At 41.7% G+C, this 24,185-nt stretch overlaps 1 protein-coding gene and 1 pseudogene across 20 annotated transcripts in view; one reads left to right on the forward strand and one right to left on the reverse strand.

Annotated features, from left to right (window-relative positions):
• Positions 1-24,185, reverse strand: part of Brp (ELKS/RAB6-interacting/CAST family member bruchpilot) — a 251,684-nt gene that overhangs the window by 119,811 nt on the left and 107,688 nt on the right. For 12 of the 20 annotated variants that reach the window (XR_013009213.1, XM_076426881.1, XM_076426895.1 and 9 more), the window contains exons 2-4: positions 23,615-23,764; positions 5,195-5,291; positions 3,406-3,533 (exon numbers count right to left, since the gene is read on the reverse strand). Coding sequence is in view for 19 of the 20 variants with exons in the window: in XM_076426881.1 (XP_076282996.1) it covers positions 3,406-3,533; positions 5,195-5,291; positions 23,615-23,764 (375 nt within the window). In the remaining variant the exon portion in view is untranslated. Of the gene's footprint in view, positions 1-3,405; positions 3,534-5,194; positions 5,292-23,614; positions 23,765-24,185 lie in introns of those variants that run through there. The other 8 variants (XM_076426878.1, XM_076426880.1, XM_076426886.1 and 5 more) reach the window with 3 other exon arrangements.
• Positions 13,536-15,569, forward strand: LOC143210477 (uncharacterized; annotated as a pseudogene).

Raw genomic sequence — 24,185 nt, forward strand, 5'->3', positions numbered from 1 at the left:
AAATCCGTATCAATGCCTCCGATCGGAAACATTCTGCCAGGGGTTGTAGAGAAGCACTTTGCAGTTTTTGCAACGTTACAAAACTAATAATGTAAAAATTGCTTAATAGGACGTTCGAAAATTGCCGGTTTTTGATTATATAATATAATATAGTTCCAACATTCCAATATTCTATTATATATTCAGCAGCATTATAAGCAGCATACAAATTTTAATGGCGAACGGCTCGTAAAATGTCGAGCACCTGTCCCGTCTCGAAGGTTCTCCCCAATTAGAATGACGAAATCTACCACTATCCGAAGTCCCAACTAGGTCTGCGACCCGAAGGTATTGCGCTCTCTTTGTCAGCGGTTGACATTTTCGATTACCACCGTGTCTGGTGTCACAGGAGAGCTACTCTGTGGCCTCGAACAGCAGCTTCCTCGTTGAGCCCACTCTGGCGGAGCAGTAAATCCAGCGGGACCATAAATAGAATCCTAAAGACCTCCTTTCGCAGGTCCAGGCCAGTTAGAGTCTTTGGTGAACAGAGATGGACTCGATTTTACTCGAATAAATTACATCACGGAGGATCACGAAAGAAATATCACTTTACAACGAAAATTTATCGAATTGAACATTGACTACCAGATGCTTTTCGTCCATCCCTGACACAATTTAGAAGAATCGGTCTTTAAAAGACGTTCGAACCCGATTTAAAGGGAAAATTCATTTAGGAAGGGTTGCGTTTCATAGTAGATGAAAAACGATTCCTTCTGCTAGTTTCTATGGTCTGCTTTTGGGTGAACTTTTCCTTGCGTAAGTAGAAATTTTTGCCTTTTTCCTATGTTATCCAGCAGATTTGGACGGGAAGATGCGAGAAATTCAAGTGTCGATCCTGGGGAATAAATGGTTCAAAAGTTAGAAGTGTTTAAAGTTGAGCGATTTCTAGTGTTTTTGATAGGTTAGCGCCGTCCTTACCGAGCGGAACCGCTAGGTGACACCACAAGCACACGCTGATGTTGATCACGTAAATTCCCCGACCTAACCACCCATCAGCTAATTAATTATCGGCATTACCGCGTGCTTGTGCTGCCACCTAGCGGCTCCGTTCCGTAAGCGGCGCTAACCTGTCAAAAACACTGGGAATCGCTCAACTTTAAACACTTATAACTTTTGAACCATTGATCCTTCAGGATCGAAACTTCTTCTCGTCCAAATCTACTGGCTACCGTAGGATAAAGGCAAAAATTTCTGGTTACGCAAGGAAAAGAGCAACCCTGCTTTTCGAAAGAGGGCGTCCGGCATACGCTCAAAGCCATAGCCATCCATCTCGGTCTGAAATAATTGGACTCACAATATGTGAGTGAAGACTGCTATTATTATAAGCCGTGTGGCTTATAATAATCGTCTGAAAATCACAGCAGTAACGATTAGAGTCGCCAGATTAACACTTTTGTCCCCACTCTACTGACAGACTCCCTTCATCTGGCGACTCTGGTAACGACGCCAGGCCTTAAAATCCTCAAATCTCCTTCGTAAATGGATTCCTTCTTTCGAAGAGCATAACGTAGACCTAGTATGAATCTAACAAGGAACACTAATTGATCATAAAATTTCTTTTCTACAAGTTGATATATGACCACAAGGGTTACAAAGACGTAAATTGAGAATGTTACCAGAAGCTGACCTCTCCTTGAGAAATCAACAAAGTAGAAAGGAAGAATCATAAATTTATTACACACAGCTTACTTTTGCACAGGGAGATCCACCACGGGGTTTTCCTTTGCGAGGATGTTCTCCGCTGCTTTGTTAAGCAGTTATTAACGAAAAACGTGGACCAATCACAGCACGGCTACAGCAGACAGTGTCGTTGACGTTGGCCGCTCAGATTCGCCCGTGTTTTTCGGTAGTAACTCGTTAATAAAGCGGAGGAGAAAATTTCCGCAAAGGACTTGCCTCTATCTGAAGATAGCACATTTCTCTGGCAAGCTTTGTAATAAAGGTACTTAATATTTAATACACGATTTTGTAATTTTCTTCCGTTTGCTAGTCTCCTTTTGTTCCCTCCAGGTTTGTTCATCTCTCGAGATCGTACTGACTTCCGGTGGCATATCCATAATTTGTATTTCCGTGACCTTCATGCGACTTCACGATCGGTTGAATAGTGCTGCTCGTAACTCGGACCTGGACCTTTCTCTACGGTTTGGATCGTCGTCTCCAAGTGTGTGGGTGTGCGTGGGCGTGCTGGTGACCGCGGCGACGCGCGTGCCAGGAAACTTGGGCAGTGTGTGTCTGTATGCCTCTGGACGTGTGCTGTTCGTGTTTGAACGTGACTCTTTTCGCGTCTCGAAGCGTCGTGGACCGAGAGAAACGGTCGGGTATCCGTCATCGGTCAACAATCCCGTGCGAATGCTGCGTCCGCGGGAGGAAACCGGCGGAACCGAAAGGATTATCTCGGTTCATGGTGATAGGGGATGGCGGATGGTGGGGGATCGAGGCTCATGCGTTTCAGAGAAGGAACCGGATCGTTCGCGACTATTCGGAAACCGAGTTGAAACCGGTTCGAGTTCGCTGCTGCGGCATACCGTACCTTGGTCGTGTGTTCCGTGTTTTGTCGCTTTTCCGAGGAGGGAGAAAATGGCGCCGAGGCCGGGGACGATCGGCGAACCTCTCCGAGATGCTCGACATTTTCGCGATCGACTATCCTCGAATCGGGAGACACAGAGATTCGCGAAAATGCGTTCGGCGATTCAAGGAGGGGTGAGCGTTCAACTCCCGACGGCGGAAAAACGAGAATCCACCATGCCGGGGGCGGGGGTACAGTGTGACACACTTCCCCCGGCGACAGTGATCATGATTTCCCTTTCTCTGGGCGCGCAGTATGACGGCGGATGATACGACATGATGATACGCAAAGGGTGGCGGGGTCTGATAAAGCGTGAGATGACGCGCGGGCATGACATACTGAAGCCGCTTGCACAGCGCAATAACTCTCTACGTTTTGCAGGCAGTAACTACTACGTATAGACAACCAGTGGGAAGCGATATACGAAAAGAAATGTTCTGATATCCCTAATCACACGCGCCCGCGAGCGCACAGACGTACGCGCGTCTCTTCGCCGCGTGCACACGCTCGGACAGACGCGCGTACACCTCCGTTTATCCCCGTACGTTCCGGCGAACGATACTCTGATGATTTATGCATAACATATATACTATGTATATATATGTACATTGATGAGCGTGACTAAACTCGTCGATCAAGTGATTGTGATATACATATATAGAAAGAATAGTAATAATAATAATAATAATAATAGTAATCGTACGAATAATAATAATAATAATCATAATTATAATAAGAATAATAAGAATAATAATTTATGAATATGAATATGCCGACATGGGTAGAAATAGCTTAAGGACCTGCTTCTGGGCCAACGACTGCATCTGCTGGAGCATGATCCTTTCCTCCTCTTTTCCTGGAACAGCAGAAAGCAACGAGAAGCTCTTGGGGGGTCTGCTCGGTGTCCAGAGTTTCGGACGGTCTCTGTCTGCGTTTCACGATTTAACAATCAATTTTATTTCTCGTTTATTGTTCCCATTGAGTTCGTGTGATAAGAAGGGCTGGTGGGGCAGGGGTGAATGGGCGGCAGAGGGGGCGGGGGCGTGGGCGTGTTGGGAGGAGAAAGAGATATAATGACGGAAGCCTTGCTCGATGATGTTACCGATGCTATGCGACGACAGAGTGATATCTCGGGGGTGTGTGGGGCTGGGGGTGGTTCGAGAACCGGTCTTGTCCGTGGTCACAGCGGTTCTGATGTTATGTCTTTAAGTTTTCCTGTCGATAGCGTCCTCTCGAACGAGTCCCTTTTTATTCCGGATAGCTTGACTTTATTCTATTTTATTTTTTGTTCGTTTTTTGACCGGACACGAGAAAGTCCGTTCGCTCACGGAGCTGGCTGAAGGTCTCGGGGGCAACGCAACCCGCAACGGTACCGGACAACAACCCGATACTTCCAGGGGAGGATTCGGCGAGCAACGAGCGTTCCGCTTTCTAGCCCGCTTCTCCATGTATGCACATGTATCTATATATGTGTACGAGTCCTCCACTCTACGATTATTACCCCGTGGAAAACGGTTCTTTCGCGCGGGTCGCGGCTTGCGATCTCGCGGAACCGGCTCGGCCGTGCCCACACGCGTCTCGATCAATACAAAACTCACTCAGGAACTCACGCTTCTCTCTTTCTGCATACAGGAGGCTTTTTTGGGTCTGTTCCGATGACTTCTGCTGCGGGCAACCGGGATTCGAACTCGTTTCTAAGGTAGAACTGCTAATCACGGCGTTCGAAGCGGTCTTCGTGAAAAGTTCTCTCTATTCGGGGATACGCCGTTGCGTTCTCGGGGGAACCGTTTTTTTTCCTTTCTGTGTTTCGTTTTTTTTCGGTCGTTCTTTCGGTCCTACACGCCGAAGAATGTAATTAATTGCGTCGCTCGTAGCGTCGTTAGCGAACGAAGTGCGCTGCGTAAAATGATTTTCGTTGCTGGATCGAATGATCAAATTGCTGTGCGCTTAATTGACCTGTTAATCGGGCGATTGTTCGTAAGCCGCTCCTAGCGAGTAATCTAACTAAAAACAAATTGAATTGATGCGACGAGCAATGCGCCATACAGGACGCAAATAGAAATATAATTTGACAAATTACGTACGATACGTTTGAACGTGTTATCGGTCGAACAAAGGAAGAAGGTAACAGTCGAACAACGAGGTATGCACGCGTCTTGACCCGGGTAACAGGTTAATCGTGACGTCTAGGGGTTGATCGGTTAAGACTCTGTCGAATAGCGGTGCTAATGAAGTCAAGGTTTCTGTTGCTATGGCACTATGCGTCGTACAGAGATCGGTAATCGTAGAATGATGCGCAGCTTGGCAGAGAATCGGTAAAGGACGAATGCTCGTTGGTCCTTTCTCACTAAAAAGGTGAACGTTTCAGCGAATGAGATTAAAAACGTGAGCTGAAGCGAACGAAATAATCTACGTTCAAGCGTATTGCAACGGGATGATGCGCGCGCGATCGTATTGGTCCGGCGCGGCGCTGGTTCACGGTTCGCTTCAGCTCCGTTTTTATCGAGAGCGTTGCACGCGATCGTCGCGTTTCTCAACGGAATGACAGCGTGTGCGTGGGGAGAAGATTATTCGAAAGGAATGCCTCACCCATCCCCTTGTTTTGGAGCATCTCGAGGAGCTTCTTGATACTCTCATCTCGAGCCTGCAGCGTCTGTTTTTGCGTCTCTATTCTCAATTCCAGCTCCTGCAACAGAAAAAGCGTGCCGCGCTCTAAATAATCCCTCGCGCACGGTCGGCGCGGTAGCAGTCGTTGATTAAATTTCGGAAAATTTATCGCGACACGCCCGAACGACCGAAAAGCATTCCCGCGTTCGCGAGAAGTCGCCGCGCGGAAACGAGGCTGCGTCGAATACGGGTTTTTTTTCGAACGCGCGGGCTTCATCCGGCGAAAAACGATGTCGGCTCGAATAAAAACAAATATCAAAAAACGGGAACAAACGCGTACCGTAAATATCCCGTCGTTTATTTTCCTGACAGCCAACAAAAACGATCGCTAGCGGAAAAGTTGTTTCATCGTTTGTGCGAGAACGATCGTTCCTCGAAGCTACGAGTCCGGATACTGCAGGATCACGGCTAGGTGGATCGGGGAGAAAAGTGCAAGTAGCGAGACCACGCGAAACGGAAGAGCGTATCGACGAGAAACCGAGCTGGACTACGCTTTTCCGGTGATGGTGTCGGTTGGAAAAGGAAACGGGGGATGGCCAGCGGGTATCTAATTCCAGGCTAATTACGTTGCTGTCGTCAAAGCGGCGGTCTAAATTCGTTACACGGGCGTCAAGCGCACCGCATTATCTACCAGCGCGCAGCGATGCGACACAAATCGAGCATTTTCTAGGAAGACAACTCGTGCTTCGTTCCCATTCTTCTGTCTTCCTCCGGGTCAATCGAAAATAGCTTTGGAATACAAAAAGTGTAATTAACACGTTGAACGCCATGGTGGTCGTCGATGGCCGGCGCTATGGAGTTACTTAAAAAATTATTGCCACAAGATTAATGCCACTGAATATCTATCAACCCCTTGCCGTATCATTTTCTTTACAATTGCAGCGATTAAAACGTCTTTATCTTGAAAAATGTCGTAGAAGAGAAAAGAAAATTTATATTCTTTGTATGGCTACATTTATTTTAATGCTTAAATATTCATTATAAACGAATGAAATTTAATTTCATTTCGAAAGAAAGGCGTAACATTCATATTTGGTTAGACTTCGTTTAAATTCTTCGTGAGGAATGTGACTCGTTAAAATACGGCAACGGGTTAATGCAGACATTAACTAGATTATAGTGTAAGGTATGAATTTCGTTATTAAGTAGGGGAGACCGGGGCTATACGTTACAATTTTCAAGAAACACCTCTTCTCATCTTTAACGAGTAATTATTGTTGAATTTACTATATTTTAAAATGTAACTTACTTAATATTAAAATATTGTAACAGGTTTTTTATATTATTCCATTTATTTATCGTTGGGTGAAACGAAACTTTTGCCTCATTGTGGGACAAGTTGTTACTAAAGAATATTTACTAATAATTAGAACTTTAATGAAATATATTTAGTCCAGTCAATGAATGATCCAGACATTTGTCCGAGGCGCCAAAAATGTAGGAGTGCCATTTTGGCTGTAAGTGTGACAAAAATATTGATGTGTTAAATACCCAATTAATAGAAAATTGGCTCTTATTAAAATAAATGCTTTTATTAAAATTTAAATTAGATGATTTGATTTTTATTGAAAATAAAAAATATGTAAATTAATTTTTAAAATATATATATATATTCTTAAGGGGCGGCAATTTGTCTTTTTGTCCGGGGCGACGTAACCGCTAGAGCGCGCGCTGCTACTCCTTGGTGGTGAGCGGGGTGCAGGGGGCACGTAGAAAGTCTCCTTTTTCGGTTTTCAGCTTATATCTCATAAACTATGCGTCCTAGCGATAAGACCATTCTATACAAAATTAAAGCTGACAAAATTTGCCACAAGATTGATTTGATTCAGTTTTTCGCTATCTCGCATAGTTTTCGAAATATCCGCGATCAAAGTTCACTAATTGAGAAAAAGAAACTGCCTCACGTTTTTTGTCTTATTTGACCAGTTAACTCTTCAGCACAATTAGTGAAATTTGAGCGCGGATATCTCGGAAACTATGCGAGATAGCGAAAAACTGAATTCAATCAATCTTGTGGCAAATTTCGTCAGCTTTAATTTTGTGTAGAATAGTCTTATACCTAGGACGCATAGTTTCCGAGATATAAGCGGAAAACCGAAGAACCCCGCACCCCACTCACCTCCTAGGATTGGGGACTTTTAGTATGTTTTCCTTCTAACCAGTCCAAACAAAGACCCAAAGTTAAAAATTGTGTTCCTTCCATTTCCCTCTACAACTTTTCGTTGACTGGACTAATTGGTTCATGAAATAGTTTAGGTTAACGAAAATAGGCTATGTTTAACAGATCATCGAAACAATATAATAACTCGAAAATTATCTTTCGTATGAAATCACTTTGGCATATATTGCATTCAATTCTATAGCTACCAAGAAGGTGGTAAATTTTCTGGCTTCTTGTGGAAAAAGAGCAAAATAAATAGATGAATATTTCAAAAGGTACTTTGTCATAATCTTTTCTTCATGCTAATTAAAGACGATTTTCTTTTTTTCTCTATTCTATTGAAGCCTCTTGTCCATCTTGTTAGTGTTTTAATAAATTTGGACATAGTCATGTGACAGATATTAAAGTTTCTCGCTACTAATAATACTATAACTATATAATACCTTGTTTAAACTAAAACACAACAAGAATTATATACATATGCATACATTTGCGACGGGACGAGTTGTTATGAAACAATGTGCCCCAAGTCACAGTAACAACGTGCCCCAACAGACACATGTAGAAATCTACAATAATTTTTTAATCATAGGTATGAAACAACTAATAAAAATCATCGAAATAGTGCAAAAAGTAAGGATCGACTCTAATATTTACTTATCTGGTACCGTAACTAAGCCTCAAAAATGGACGGCAGTATGTCTTTGCCTACTTTTATAACAAACACAACTGAAAACGACTCGCGCGTTCTTCTTCTTTTTTATAAATAATGATCGAAACAACTTACCTCGGGAACTTTTAGCCCCGGTCTCCCCTAACCAATCATTGTTCTTAGTAACGCTGACCGCTTATGGCTTATACGGATACAATAAACAAAACTTGTCTGAAACGCTTAAAATACGCGCGGCGGTCGACGTATCAATAAGACACGGCTCTAACCCGTTTAAATCCGAAACTGATCCGGCCAGAATTTCATGGAATTTTCATTGCAAATATAATTAAAGACTGTGCTCATATTCACTCTTCGAATTCCAGCATAATGAGCTATTTTAAACTTGAGTAAACATGTGGGTAAATTATTTTCAATAAACTGTACGTACGGTAGGTCTGAACGGATTAAATCCAATTTTTCCATTCAATTCTCCTGACTCGTCCTCTTTTAAATAAAACAGTAAGAATTCGACTGCGGATTTCTTTTTCAAATAATCAGAAAAAGTTGCAAACAATGAAACAATATTTGTCGATTCTCTGTATGGTTCAACCGGTTTGCATTTAATCTACTCGTTTCTGTTATAAACTCTTAAAATCCGCAGTCTGCTAATAATTGCAATGTGTCGTTGCACACATAGAGCGTATAAGAAGAAAATACGACGGGACAGAGACACAGAAATTTTTATGAGGAATGGTATGCAGCGAGTATGCAACATCACAAGAGATTCATGATTAAGGGGCGAAGTGAAAGACAATATAACACAGAGTGAATCAATGAACATGTAATGTGCAAGATGCAATGCATGTATAGCAGTGCTGGGCATATTTGTCTCGATTGAGGCAAAACCGTCTGCACCGTAGCGCCCACTGTCTCCTTCCAGTAAGCGTTGTTACCATGGGAAAGGACACGCTTCGACAGGCGCGAGTAGCTACCAGATAGAGCCAGAATGAGCGCCGAACGACGCTTATGTACTCTCCTCCTACCCCTTCCACTATTCCATTCCAGCACCGTGCGCAGGCGCACACTCCACGGTCCCCATCGCGCACGTGCAACGTGTCTCCCATTCGTCCCACTCATTCCCCGTCATCAGAGAAGGGGTACATCATTTCACCGTGATTCCCCTCATCTGGCATCACTGGTTGCAACGAACCTCATTCCCTCTCCAGGCTCTCCCCACCTTTATTCCCTTCCATTATCCTATTCCACCGTTCAGTCCCTATCGCGCACGCGTAACGTGTCTCCCATTCTCCTCACTCTATTCGAGTCGCGCAGTCGCGCAACGTGTCACATATTACTCTGGTCATCAGAGAGGGGGACCTGTATTCCCCTTTTCGATTACCCTTGTCTGGTAACACTGGCTACAGCAGGCCTGAGCATTTTTGTCTCGATTAAGACAAGACCGTCCCCATCGTAGCGCCCACTGTCCCCCACCAGCATCCGTCGTTACTATGAAGGAAGGACGCGCTTCGTCTGTCGCAAGCAGGTCTCGTGCATCGGAACCGCGAAAAGCACCACCGAAAGGAAGCTTGGCGGGGGAAGCAGGCGTTTGAGGGGCTCCACCCGTGCCAGGGCCTGAGCTACAGCTACGAAGATTCGTATGTTGAGGCAACGAAAATAGGAGACACCAGCTAACTCGCGACGAAAGTGCGCGCTGCATCAGTGATGTCAGATGAGGGGAATCACTGTGAGATGATGTACCCCTTCTCTGATGACCAGACCAGTCTAAAGCACGGGCGCCGTGGTCTACGGTCTTAGTGGGGTACGTTGGAGCGTGCCCACGGTGCTGGAATGGGATAGTGGAAGGGGAAACGGAGGAGAGTACGTGGCACCAATTTTGGTGCCAACTGGCATCACTGCGCTGCATGGAAGAAAGATTGGTGGGGGATGCAAGCGTTTGAGGGGCCCCAATCATGCCCAGCACTGATGTATAGTATATAATAAGGGCTGTTAAGGGGCAGACTCGTTTCTAGGATTGCAAGGGTGCAGGATGCGTCTTCTGATTTCTCGATGTAATGCAAAGATGGGGGGTTTCAGTAGTCAAAAGCGCCAGACAAAAGATCAATCTAGGCCGCAATCGCCCACATATCTTTACGTCTACGAGGCGTAATTTGCATTATACGGCAGCACGTAGCTGTCGCAACTTTATGTTTTTAAATTATTTGGTCCCCTCAGGGTTTCAAATCCATTTACCAACTCTCCCTATCTTTCCACTCTCACTACTATCGTCTTTTCAGCGGGGCCTACAGTTTATAAAGGTGGGTTCCGAACCACCTCGGGTCACCACAGTTTTTTAAAAGGCACATTTCCAGAGGTGCCGCCATCGGGGATTGAACCTGCGACCACGGAAGTCTGCAGGCGCGCGCTTCACCCACTGAGCCACTGCGAGCCCATAGCTGTCGCAGCTTTATGAAAATAGCTATTATTCGTTCAACGAAAGATGTGACAGATTTTGACAGTGGGGTGCAGGGGAATCCACTCTTGACGCTAGGCTGCGGATCCCACTCTTACGCAGTGTGCCCAGATTCCACGTTTTTTTTCACGCATGCGCGACTTTTCAGCCTCAGTAAAGTACGCTTCGCGAGGAAATGTGGCACCTTGAGCGCCATGCCGAATGGAACTGATTATGAAAAACGAATGAATGACAAGTGTATTTGTATATATATTCGTATATACATATGAAATATTGAAATACAATATATATATATTCAGATAATAATATAATTCCGACTTATTCTATTGTATTTAGAGGATGGGGAAGAGGAAAGGAGTGCTAAAATAATTAAGCAAGATAAATAATAAACAACAAAATATTTTATTTGGCAAATTCAATACACGACTTCTTCAGCGGCAATATTAAGTGGACACGCTTAAAAATCGCATAACTTTTTAGAAATTGGTCCAAAGGACTTCAATTCTTTTAAGATGTTAGACCGGTTAGTTCGCTAGAGAATAAGTAAACAAAAATTTATTACGATTGCAATTGGTAGTAATTATACAAAATATTAAAAAATGATGTTTTGACAACTTTTTTATCTGGGCCTGTAACGATAATTTAAAAAATGCGTTTTATAGATTTCGGTAACTTATATGCATACTGAAAATTTCATCGAAATTGGTCAACATTGCAATGAGCTACATACGTTTAAAGATGAGAGCTTAAGGGTGAAAGTCGCAGATTTTCAGCCTTGCCAGGGCATTTCGCCCTTACGTGATCATCTTTAAACGTTTGTAGCTCATTGCAATGTTGACCGATTTCGATGAAATTTTCAGTATGCATATAAGTTACCGAAATCTATAAAACACATTTTTTAAATTATCGTTACAGGCCCAGATAAAAAAGTTGGCAAAACATTATATTTTAAAATTTTGTATAATTCCTACCAATTGCAATCGTAATAAATTTTAGTTTACATATTCTCTAGCGAACTAGTCGGTCTAACATCTTAAAAAAATTCAAGTCCTTTGGACCAATTTCTAAAAAGTTATGCGATTTTTAAGCGTGTCCACGTATTATCGCCGCTGACTGTAGCTGCCTCAGGGCTCTGCTACATCATCGCATCGGCCGCAACATAGCTACGTTACTGGTTTGACGCGCATGCGCGAAAAAAAACGTGGAATCTGGGCACACTGCTCTTACGCTTAGGTTTCGGGCGGGAACGCTGGACATAGGAGTTTAGCATCACCACATCGCTCTATTACAGTCACACTCAATACTCTCTTCTGTTTTCGATTCGGCCAATCGCGGACGACGTGTAGCGCGAAGTAGGGATATCACGTGGTACCTACAAGTTTCTCAATGCCATCTTTCTCTTTAAAATGGAACTTTTGAGGGCGATTGCATCACCGAGAAATGAGAAGGCGTATCCCGCACTCTTGCTACTCTGGAAACAAGAGTCCACCTCCTTAATAATTTAATTACATCGAACCTACAACATCTATCGTCCCTTCTTTCGTTGAAATCAGAAGCACCTCTTTCGGTGGTTCATAGGCATCATTCAAAATTGAAACTTCCGTTTCCTTTAGTAGCTTAGGCACGATCACGCAAAGAGGCTTAGCTAGTTACTAATAAATTATTCTCGAGAATTGCTGAATAAACCCCGTACATCGTAGCATAACCTGGATCTACCAATATAGAATTAGCCTTGCATACAAGATTCAAGCGGAGCATAGTCATGTTGTATATCTATAGACCATTGCACGTGGTGCAAATGTAGAGTATTGTAAATACATAAATATTGATGCAGCCAGTGGTTTGCAAGCATTGGGATTCGATCGACGGTCGCGAACACAAATATAACTCGTTGCTTTTCTTCTGTATAGCCTAGCATCTGCAATGCTAGAGGATCAAAAGACTTCTTGCTAGACCTGGTGTTGTAATTGGTGCACTTCAGGTTAGTTATTTTCATGAATAAACCACTGCACCCAATTTTCGTAGAAATACTGTTGCAGTCAGTGGCTTGCAAGCATTGGGAGTCGATCGATGGCGCATATACATCAACAATTTCCTGATTTTCTTCTATGTAGCCAAAGCTGTCAGGTTGAGACTTGTGTTCCCACTCTACCTTCCCCTTCTACGACGCTATTCCCCCACGCTTTCGCCAAGGCCCGGTCACGTGACGCGGTCGGGTCTGTCGTGCACAATGTCACGTGACTAATCCGGTACTGGCAGAGAGAGGCAGCTTTTTCCCCTCGACTCGAGTAAATTCCCCTCATTTGGTGACTCTCTGTGTACAGTCTGCACAGGTAGACACTCGAGGAATGGGTAGAATATTTTTCTAGATCTAATACTGTGTGATAATTTGCGCACTCTTCAGGTGTGCTATTTCGAGAGACGAACCACTACACCCGCTTTCTATATTCACTGGGTAATCAAAATATTAGAATCACTCGCATACGTTGACAATTTACTGAATTGATTAACGACGTTCCAAATGTTTATCGTTTTTGTACGAAGTATTGGTGTTTGAAAATTACGAATGAACATGTAGGAGTACTGTGAACAATAGAATTACCTGCATACGTTGACAATTTACTGTATTAATTAACGACGTACTGATTACTTATCGTTTTTGTACGAAGTATTGGCGTTTGAAAATTACGAATGTACATGTAGGAGCACTGTGAACAATGTTTACTCGACACATGGTTATAAAATGAATTTTTCATACTGTGTGTCCAATGGTTTGATCGCTCACTGTAAATATTGATGCAGTAGGTGGTTTGTAAGCATTGGGATTCGATCGATGGTGGGTATACAACAATGATTCGCAGCGGTTCTCAATCGAGAGACAGTTAGAACATTTTCGTGGATACGATATAATTAGACAGCGGATTTTATGCATTTATGACGAAAACGAGTAGGCGCACGACTGTCTCTAGTACAGGCCGTCATGGTTAATTTGCCAACGCTGTCTCAGTCCGATTGGAAGTGATTCGGAGTCGTGCGCGGTATATCACGGCCGCCACTATACGGGTCCCATGGAAATCACCGACACAGATTTCTCCGACACGGTTTTCGCCGACAACATTTCTCCGACTCCAGATTTGTCCGACAATAGTTTTGGCCGACAACGCCTTTAACTGACAACGAATTTGATCCGCAACAACTTAAGACAACCACAGTATGTATTATCATATGTATTATCATACAGTATTATCATACAATATTATCATACTGTGTCTTAAGTCGTTGTGGATCAAATTCGTTGTCGGTGAAAATCGTTGAAGATCAAAATCGTTGTCGGTTAATGGCGTTGTCGGCCAAAGCTATTGTCGGACAAATCTGGAGTCGGAGAAATGTTGTCGGCGAAAACCGTGTCGGAGAAATCTGGGTCGGTGATTTCCATGGGACCCCCACTATACAGGGTGGGGCAATAACTATTAGCACCTCAGATATCTTCGAAACTATAAGTTTCACAGAGATAATAGTTCTTTTGCAGGTGGAGGTACTTCGGACATATGAAGGTCACCTTCATTTTTTTTAATGGAATGGTATGCTTTTTTATGTACTATCGGGTAGAGCCTTCTATAACACGTACAATGACCTATGGGTCAAGGTCATTCGTGGTCTGGGTTAAGCCAATTGTGATGGAAAATAATTTACTTTGAGGAAATGATCGAACACTTCCTTGCCGCCTCTGGTTGTTGATATTACTTCATCCCGTAATCTCTTGTTATGGGTCGTTGAATGAAAATAAACATTCAATCACGCTGTACGCTTCACCTGTACATATGATTGGTCGTTTATGAAAATCTCTGCCGAGCGAAGTGCATCTTAAGTTTCCGAAATGCGTTACTCAATAACGGAGAAAGTAGATATGGTTTTTGTTTATGGGGAATGTGCTGAACGGTTTCTCGAGCGTGGCAGACCCTCACGATCTACCTTCACGAATGTTATTAAAAGTTTTCAAGAAACTGGAAGTGTAGGTAACAAAATACAAAGAAGATCCAAGACAGTAACTAATGATCGAAATACAGTGAACATTTTAGCAGCTATAACACACAATCCCCATGCTAGTACAAGGCAGCTAGCACATGGAAGTGGCATCAGTCAACGAAGTGTTTCACGAATATTACATTTAAATAAATTGCATCCTTTTCATGTTTCACTTCACCAAGAATTACATGGAAATGATTTTCAAAACCGTGTAAATTTTTGTGAATGGGGTCTGCGGAAATTACAGATTGATCAGGCGTTTTGACTAGAGTTTTGTTTTCAGACGAAGCCACATTTACAAACTGTGGCCAAGTCAATCGTCATAATATGCATTATTGGTCAATAGAAAATCCGTGGTGGCTGCGAGAAGTGGATAAACAAAGACCTTCGTCTGTAAACGTTTGGTGCGGACTTCTTAATACTGAAATAATTGACCCTTATTTTATCGATGGCACATTAAACACTTCGAGATATAAACACATTTTAACGGAAATTTTACCACAGCTGCTAGAAAATATTTCCGCTTCGCATACGGCAAACTATGTGGTTCCAACAGGACGGATGCCCTGCTCATACTGCACGGATAATTACTCAATTCCTCAACGTGAAATTCGGAGATCGTTGGATTGGTCGTGCAGGAAATCATAAATGGCCTGCGCGTTCGCCAGATTTAACACATCTGGACTTCTATTTCTGGGGAAAATTAAAACAGCAAGTCTATAATGAGATACCAACAACTAGAGAAGACATGAAAGAGCGTATAAGAAGAGCTTGTGCCGCGATAAACCCAACTGAAATTCAACAGGCTGTATTATCCGTTACGCAACGCTTAAGAGCATGCATCAATCTTCAAGGTCGCCAGTTTGAACATTTGTATTAGTCGTGTAGTACTGTTAGATATACATATAAATCAACGATGCTCGATCATTTTCTCAAAGTAAATTATTTTCCATCACAATTGGCTTAACCCAGACCACGAATGACCTTTACCCATAGGTCATTGTACGCGTCGTAAAAAAACATACCATTCCATTTAAAAAAAATGAAGGTGACCTTCATATGTCCTTTACGCGTCCACCTACGAAAAAGCTACTAACATCAGATTAATGACCTCTCGAAACCAAGCAAGTTCCATCTGATGCATTTCTTCCTAACACCAATAGCAGCCGATTTATTCACGTGGCCTGTTTCTAGCGCCTTACCCTGTAGATCCGCTGCCTAGATATCATGATAACTGATAGAGGAAGAGGTGGTAATACGCCCCCTTGTGATTTTTGATATTACATCAAAGATAGTTAGCGGCAAACGATAACAATTGGTAGTGTCTACTGGATTTATATGTACGGAAAGGAATTTTTTCTATTGTATCTGTTAATAAAAAAACATAAGTAACACAACCTGAAGAACTAGTGTGTGCATATTATGCGAGAAACGAGAACACGCGTGCGATTCGACATCACGATATTCGGATCAAATTCGTTGTCGATCAAAATCGTTGTCGATCAAATTCGTTGTCGGTTAAAGGCGTTGTCGGCCAAACCTATTGTCGGTAAAATGTTGTCGGTGAAAACCGTGTCGGGGATATTTGTGTCGGTGATTTCCATGGGACCCCTTTCGAACTACCGCTTATTTCAGCACGTACTTTCAGAACAACACTTACATTCTTACGAAGAAGTGGGTTGGCCTCCAAAAACGAAAAGTTCTTTTGGCGCGGAATCCATTCATTGACAGAAAGATGGGAAAAAGTCATAGCTATATATAGCGATGGCCAATACTTTGATTGTTAAGGTAATTTATTTTGTTATAGAAATAAACGCGCAAACTTCGCGAAAAAATCGACATTATTAACCGAAACACCTATTATATGCATAAAATACTGGTGTATAGTCGCGAGTTCGTGCACGAACAATGTATTATATTCCCAATACATATTTTGGCTTAAAATTCTTCTCTGCAGTGCCATGTATGAATAGTTTTAGTAGTAATAATAATTTTTCAAACCATTGTAAACACACGATAAAAAAATCAATTGAAAATTCATCAGAGGGTTCGTTTTTGTTAAAATAATAGGGTAAGTCTAAACTTCTGATACGCACTGTATTAGAATACAAATCACACAAACTTATATGTTAGGAAGAAATATAAAACTTGGGGGTGTGTGTGTGGGGGACGTTACCACCTCTTCCTCTAGACTTCAGATTTTCTCTTTCGATTGAGAAACCACTGCGCCCGGGATCTGTAGCGATATTGTTGCAGTAAGTGGTTTGCAAGCATTGGGAGGCGATCGATGGTCGCGACGAAGAGGGTTCGATCCGGTGAATAGTCGCGCGCGAGTAAACGGTCGGTTTGGAGCCGATGGACCCGGCCACGATCGCCGGATTCGATAATAAAGGCCGCGGGTACACGGCCAGAAAGCGACTGCATAATTTGGCGCGTGGCCAAAGGCGACCAGTTGCTTCCAGTGCGTTGCACGTTTGACCTGTCTGCGCGACGATTTGGCCGCGACCGCGATTCGGTCGGCCAGTATTCACTCGTTCGGTAGAATTTCCAATCGGCGCCCGTCGAACGCGGTGGATTTAGAAAAGGTTCTTGAACTTTCCTCTGGTCCGGTGCCCATGCACCGACAATACATATATTTGGAACGAGCCCCGCGATCGATACCCGACTGCGATAAGATTGCCCGGTCTTCGTTCGATCGATCCGTTTCGACGCGCCGCTCTCCGTCCCGCTGGAGGCAATCGACATCCAGCCGCCGGATAAGTGACCGTCCGGAACGCCCTTCGACACAGTTGCATTCTTACTCGTTACTCTCTTAGCTGTGTAGCATAATATTCAAAGTGTCTTACAGTCAGAGTTGTGCAGAATTACAATCGAATTACTCCAGAATTATAATTACGACGTAATTGAATTACATTGTAATTTATAATACAGATCTTCATTCAATTAAATTACAATGGAGTACAATTATAAAATACTTCGTAATTAAGTTACATAAAATAGCGTTACGTATTATGAACGAGGACGAGGAATAGAAACTACGCCGCACAGACGCTAAACAAGTATATGAAAGAAAAACATAAAAATATATCGCACTTCTTCAAAGTTCTGGGCTGTAATTTGGAGAGCTGTATTTTAATTATATTGTATTTCAATTATTTTGTATTTCAATTGTATTGTATTTCAATTATTTTGTATTTCAATTATATTTTACTTCAATTATTTTGTATTTCAATTATTTTGTATTTCAATTATATTGTATTTCAATTACACATTGTATTTCAATTATATTATATTTCAATTATATTGTATTTCAATTACACATTGTATTTCAATTACACATTGTATTTCAATTACACATTGTATTTCAATTACACATTGTATTTCAATTACACATTGTATTTCAATTACACATTGTATTTCAATTACACACTGTATTTCAATTACGTAATTGAATTACAATGTAATTGAATTAGCACAACTCTGAGTACAGTGTTGTAAATATCTCCAAGTATTTATTTCATTCTCGTATAATATTTTTATTGAATAGTAATAGTAATTACTAGAGAACCTGCGGATCTTTATGCATTTGTGAAGAAAATAATTGGGTGAAATATAAAACAATAATGGATTAGTAAAATTCAAGAATATTGTAGTGTTGTTAACGTAACAAAATTCCTGCTTTTCACAATCGATGCAGAATATTTTTATTTTACATAAAGAGATCCGCAGTCTAGTAATCACCATTTTTGTATGCCTTGTCGCATATGTACTTGTCATCACATGATACATTGCCATTTCTTCGTGAATATACTCGCCATACACAGCTGAGAGATTAATGTACACTTGCTCATCATTCATTGTTTTCATTCCAACCAGAGAAACTATACATAGATCACTGAGGAACATAAGTTGAAAATCTTGAATCAACACTCATCCAACACATTTTCCACACGTTCTACATTTGATTTTAAACTTACCTCACTTTACTTCAGGGCTTCGTTGTCGTGAAAAGAATTTATAAAGTTAATTATTGACCTCTCATATTGATTGTTTACGATCGAGTCAATTTCGCACCAAAGAACAAATTAATTCGGTAAAAAGAGGGACGGATAAGGGTTAAAGCATTTTCATCGCAAATGCAGTCTCGTTTCTATAATGTATGTTCAAAGTTAAATATGTACTGTTTAGGCGATTAGGATGAGTTTTAATAATGGTAATAATTAAGGGACACTTACTAATACTACACACAAGTAAGGGACACGAGGGACTTCACTGTTGAAAAGTTTCGAATCGCTTGTTTCATTGAAAATTTAAATTTTTCAAATTCACTCTACCTATCAGTCATAGCTTTATCAGTAATGGCCTCTTAAAAATCGGAGATTAATAATTATGGACTGCTTAGTCCATTTTTCTATATTTAATTCAGTTTCGAGAAAACATTAATTGACTTCCAGTAGGTCATGTAGGGAAATAATATATCAGAATAATTAAAAAGTATACATATATGTTAAACATTTGTTTCAGTCCATTTTATAGTTGCTCTGCCGAGATAACCTCTCTTCTTCTTAAATTAGATCTCACCGTGGAAGCAATGCCGTGAACCTAATGAGAAGTATGGCAGCTTTCACAGTATGGCAGAATTGAGCAAGTAAAAGAAATTAATAAAACATGTCCGTTGAAATAAAGTACAAACAATGTAACACAACTTCTAGTAAATCTACCAAAATTTGGAACAAGTGAACTACATATTCTATTTTCTTGTTTATAAAATATAAAATACTACAATAAAATATAAAATACTATACTTTCTTGTTTATACCATTTAAAATACTATAGTTTCTTGTTCATAAATATAAAATACTATAGTTTCTTGTGTTTATAAGATATAAAATACTATACTTTCTTATTTATAAAATATAAAATACTAATGCTTTCTTGTTTAAAGTTTAAACAATATAAAAAACTATACTTTCTTGTTTATACAATTTAAAATACTTTCTTGTTTATAAAATATAAAATAGTAAAATAGTTTCTTGTTTATAAAATATAAAAACCTATACTTTCTTGTTTACACAATTTAAAATACTATATTTTGTTGTTTATACAATATAAAATACTATATTTTGTTGTTTATAAAATACTATACTTTCTTGTTTATAAAAGTCTAGTTTCCATACGTCATTTTACAAAAATCAAAACAACGAAAAATTTGCTTCTGTCAATAGAACATTGCTCATGGTAACATCACGACAAAAATGCTACCATTTTTTATCCGTCTACATGTTTCTCGTATCATACATATGTGTAAAAATCCGCCATCTAATTACAGCTATTACAAGCAATCCAAAACTTTTGCGTTAAAGAGTATGTTCCGCATGTGGAATGTAAAATCTATGCACACACATACATACATACATAGTCAATCAAAAATGTTCTGTAACATTCTTTAAAACGGAACAATATCTCGTAAACAACACATTCAATTTGCAGAAATGCTTCAGATAAAAGTAGTCGGGTATCGAGGGGGTCATTGTAAGATCACATTGAGTGATATGGTAGCGGAGGCCTGAAGATCATATACAGTACAACTTAATGTGTTTAAATAGACACCTCCACTCCGTATCACAGAATTATATTCTCAGGACAACTACAGTCCCAAACATTTTTTCGCTAGTCATTAACCTTCCGAGATAAAGCACTAAATATTTTAATTACAGACCTTTTATCAAACATTTTTATCATTAACGCGATTCAAATGAATCTTGAAAAGGATCCAAACTAGGATCGATACGTTGATTTTGTTTGATAATTAGCAAAATTGCTTTATAATTAGTAATAAACGATCGAACCGTTGCGCCGAAAGCATTTAACATTTATTTTGATCATTGTTGACACTTTTACTTCTTTTTTCTACTGTGCAGGGTGTCACAAAATTATATGTCGTGGACACCATAGCGCGATTCTACACCCCCGATTTAGTCGAAAATTGACCAAAATTTTTTTTAAGGATTATGATTTTTTTAATTTTTATACCAAAATTTTCTTTTAAGATTTAAGATTTCAGATTTTAAAAGAAAATTTTGGTATAAAAGTTTTAGAAATCTTAATCCTTAAAAAAATGTTGGTTTTTTTACCTTATTTTCACATTCGAGGTCAATTTTGCTGAGGGTTTCTTACGTCATTTTCGACTAAATCGGGGGTGTAGAATCGGGCTATGGTGTCCGCGACATATAATTTTGTGACACCCTGTACTCTTTCAAATATGTTCTAGTTTATTACGGGAAGTTAATCACTGGCGATAAAATGGTTAAGAGAAAAGTTGCTAGCTTTTCCCCTCAGGATATAAAATGGTGGTTTCCATTTAAAAACATCAAGTTGTACTCTACATATATGACCTCCAGCGTTCTGCCGATGACCCCCTCGGTACCCAACAGCTTTGATCTGAAATACTGTTGGAAAGACTGCGTTATTTACAAGATATCCTATCTCAAGATAGATGAACTGTGTAAAATAAAAATTGTTAAATATCGTTGAACCGTTGTATGTAACCCGTTGAGGGTGGCCGAGCGTTGTGTAGGTAGAGCGATCTCGCGTGGCAACGTTTAGAGCTAAATAGGGCGGAGCAATTCGCCGTGGAATCTTGAAAATATCGGGAAAACAGCGGGTTTATTTGGACGCGATCTAATTCCGTCGGCGAACAAGGCGGCGGGCGCGTGTTCCGTGGCCGTTTATTGATCCAGCGTTATTCGAGGGAACCAGGGATCGCATTCGGCGCCACTGGTGTGGCAGACTTAACGGAGTTATTGCGGCTAGCTGATACCCGTTGCCAAGATTTCCGGAAGGATCGCGAACCGTCGGCAGACAATCGGTCGTTTACCTCGAACAAGACACCTAAACCTCATCTTGTCTATTTCGGTTACGGGAGTTCGCGCGACGATCCAGGCGTCCGTCAAACCGCGCCGCTGGGATTAACAGAACGATTCCGCCCAAGCTAAATCGCTTGTTCTCTGTCAAAACGTTGATCAAAGCGGATCCACCGATCGTCCCAGAGCTTATACAGTCTCCGATTATTAATCTTCGGGATAACGCGATTGCAGCTGGCCGCGTGATCGCGCGCATTACTCGCGCACGCCGCTCTTCCAAGGGGCCAGTCGATCCTTCATTCTCGATGAACTTTTATTTCGATTAATCGCTGCTTTCCACGCTCGCTACCATCGTTGGCAGCGCTATTTTCCGAACCATTGGAAATAGGCGTGGAGAAAATTCTCAAAATCGAGAGAGAGACTTTCTCTCACCCGCTTACGCGCTAATCAGCACGCTACACTGAAAATAAATAACGAATTGAACAAATGTTTAACCGTATCTTGCAGTTGCTACATGTTTTTGCATAGGTGTGGCGTCCTTATGACACTTTCGCACACACTGTCGAATCTTTAGCAACACAAATTGATTTCGAAATTCCTGTCGGGCGCCTCTGGATCCCTAAGCGCTCCGGAGGTCCTTGTGGAGGTCACTGGAGGATCTTCAAGGATCTCTGCAGACACCTCTGAACGGCGTTCGAGGTTTTTAAAGGATCTCTAGAGATCTTTGGGTACTTCGGGGCTTATTGAGACCTTCGGAGGTCCCTCCAAGGATGTTAGAACCTTCACCTTACCTAAAAAGAAAGAAAGGGCAAAGGGAGAGAGGAGAAACGTGGATTACAAGGGAATGTTAGAGAAGTGCGGTGAAGCGTAAAGGACGAGATGAAAAATAGATGAGGGAAGAGATGTGGGAACAGATGCAGGAGAAAGATGAGCGAAGGGAAGATCCTCCAAAGGTCTCGACAGATGGACCTTGAAAGTCTTACAGGAACTGCGTGTCCCTGGGGTCCGTCGAGCACACTGACTCCAGACGGACTGACAACTTTTCACTACGCAACGCTATGAATCTATTTTCCAGTACTTGTGCGCATGCCCGTGTGTCAATTGCGCTGCGATCTTGATAGAGTGAACAGGTGTCTCCTAAAATGTGACTGTCTAACGACCATGTAGAGGATTACCAAAAACAGATCTTAAATCTGCTCCTTAAATATAAATTTATCGCTAACATTCGTCAACCCTTTGCACTCGATCTGTGTGTCCAGCAATTCGAATGCCCCTTCTCAGATCTCGAGAGTTTTCCTTTCATCAAATTCTATCAACCCCGTATAATTCTTAATCACCGATATGTCTTCAGATTTTCTTGAATAAGAGTTTATTATAGTTTGAATAACTATTTCCGACATATTTCTAGATTCCCTAGTATTCAAGGTATCTCCATAATTGCGTTTTACACCCTCGAATTCGAAGACTGTTTTTGTATGCTCTAGATACATCGCTTTGGATAAACTTTCCGTTGAGTATTCAGAAATTTTTGCCTTTTCCATATGTTATCCAGTAGATTTGGACGAGAAGGTGTGAGAAATCCAAGTTTCGATGCTGGAGGATTGATGGTTCAAAAGTTATAAGTGTTTAAAGTTGAACGATTTTCAATGTTTTTGACAGGTTAGCGCCGCCATGTTGTGTGTAGTGACAGTCGCGTGTCACTTACCGAGCGGAGCCGCTAGAGACCACAAGCACGCGCTGATGTTGATCACGACCGTCACTAAACACAACATGGCGGCGCTAACCTTCCAAATAAATACTGGAAAAATCGCTCAACTCCAAACACTTATAACTTTTGAACCAATGATCCTTCAGTATCGAAACTTGGATTTCTCGCATCTTCTCGTCAAAATCTACTGGATAACATAGGAACAAGGCAAAATTTTTCTGTTTACGCAAGGAAAAGAGCAGCTTTGTCTCTAGCGAGTGCAAAGGGTTTACTTTGTATTCCGGAGGAAGCATCCTCTGGTTTCGGGCGTTGAGAAAGATAATAAATGCTCGGGAATCGATCCGACATTGTCGCATCGGTGATTTTGACGCGCGCGCGCGCAATGTTTCGAGACGATGAGACGCGACCCGTGATGCGTGCTTTGTCGATCGACGACACCGAAGCCAATTGGAGGAGACTTACCTTTATCGTATCGCGAAGTATGGCGATCTCTCTAGTCAGATGCTCGTTCTCGTTGTACAAAACTTCCATTTGTTGCTGCAGCTCGACGCTTGGCACGCGCATCCTCATTCTGAGCTCCTCTTCCAGCTGGCGCACCATCATGCTTTGTTTCTGCAACGGGAAAGGGCAATGTTTTCACAAACGTTCGGGAACAGAAGCAAACACGTGTCTACGTGTTGACGAGCGGGCACAACGGACGGGAGGGAAGGGAAGGGTGGGTTGTGGTCGGCAATTTATCCTCGGCGAATCGGCGATCGTTCCACCCCCGCAATTTGCCCGGCGTACCCGGCTTGTTGTCCCATGGAAACACACTTTTACGAGAATAATTGCACACTCGACGCCACGTGAAACTACTTCAGGCATGAAACTGATAAGCGGATCGATAGGAAGCCGACGACGCGACTCGACTCAACGCGACGCGAAGCGAGGAGAAAACATTCGCCGTGCTTGCAAGAACGATCCGGTCAAAGAGACCGCTTCTTGTTTCTCTTGTTTTCGGAACCCCCGGAATCGATAATCACATACCCAAGGA

Source organism: Lasioglossum baleicum, chromosome 7 (genome assembly GCF_051020765.1).
Source record: "Lasioglossum baleicum chromosome 7, iyLasBale1, whole genome shotgun sequence".
Taxonomy (NCBI): domain Eukaryota; kingdom Metazoa; phylum Arthropoda; class Insecta; order Hymenoptera; family Halictidae; genus Lasioglossum; species Lasioglossum baleicum.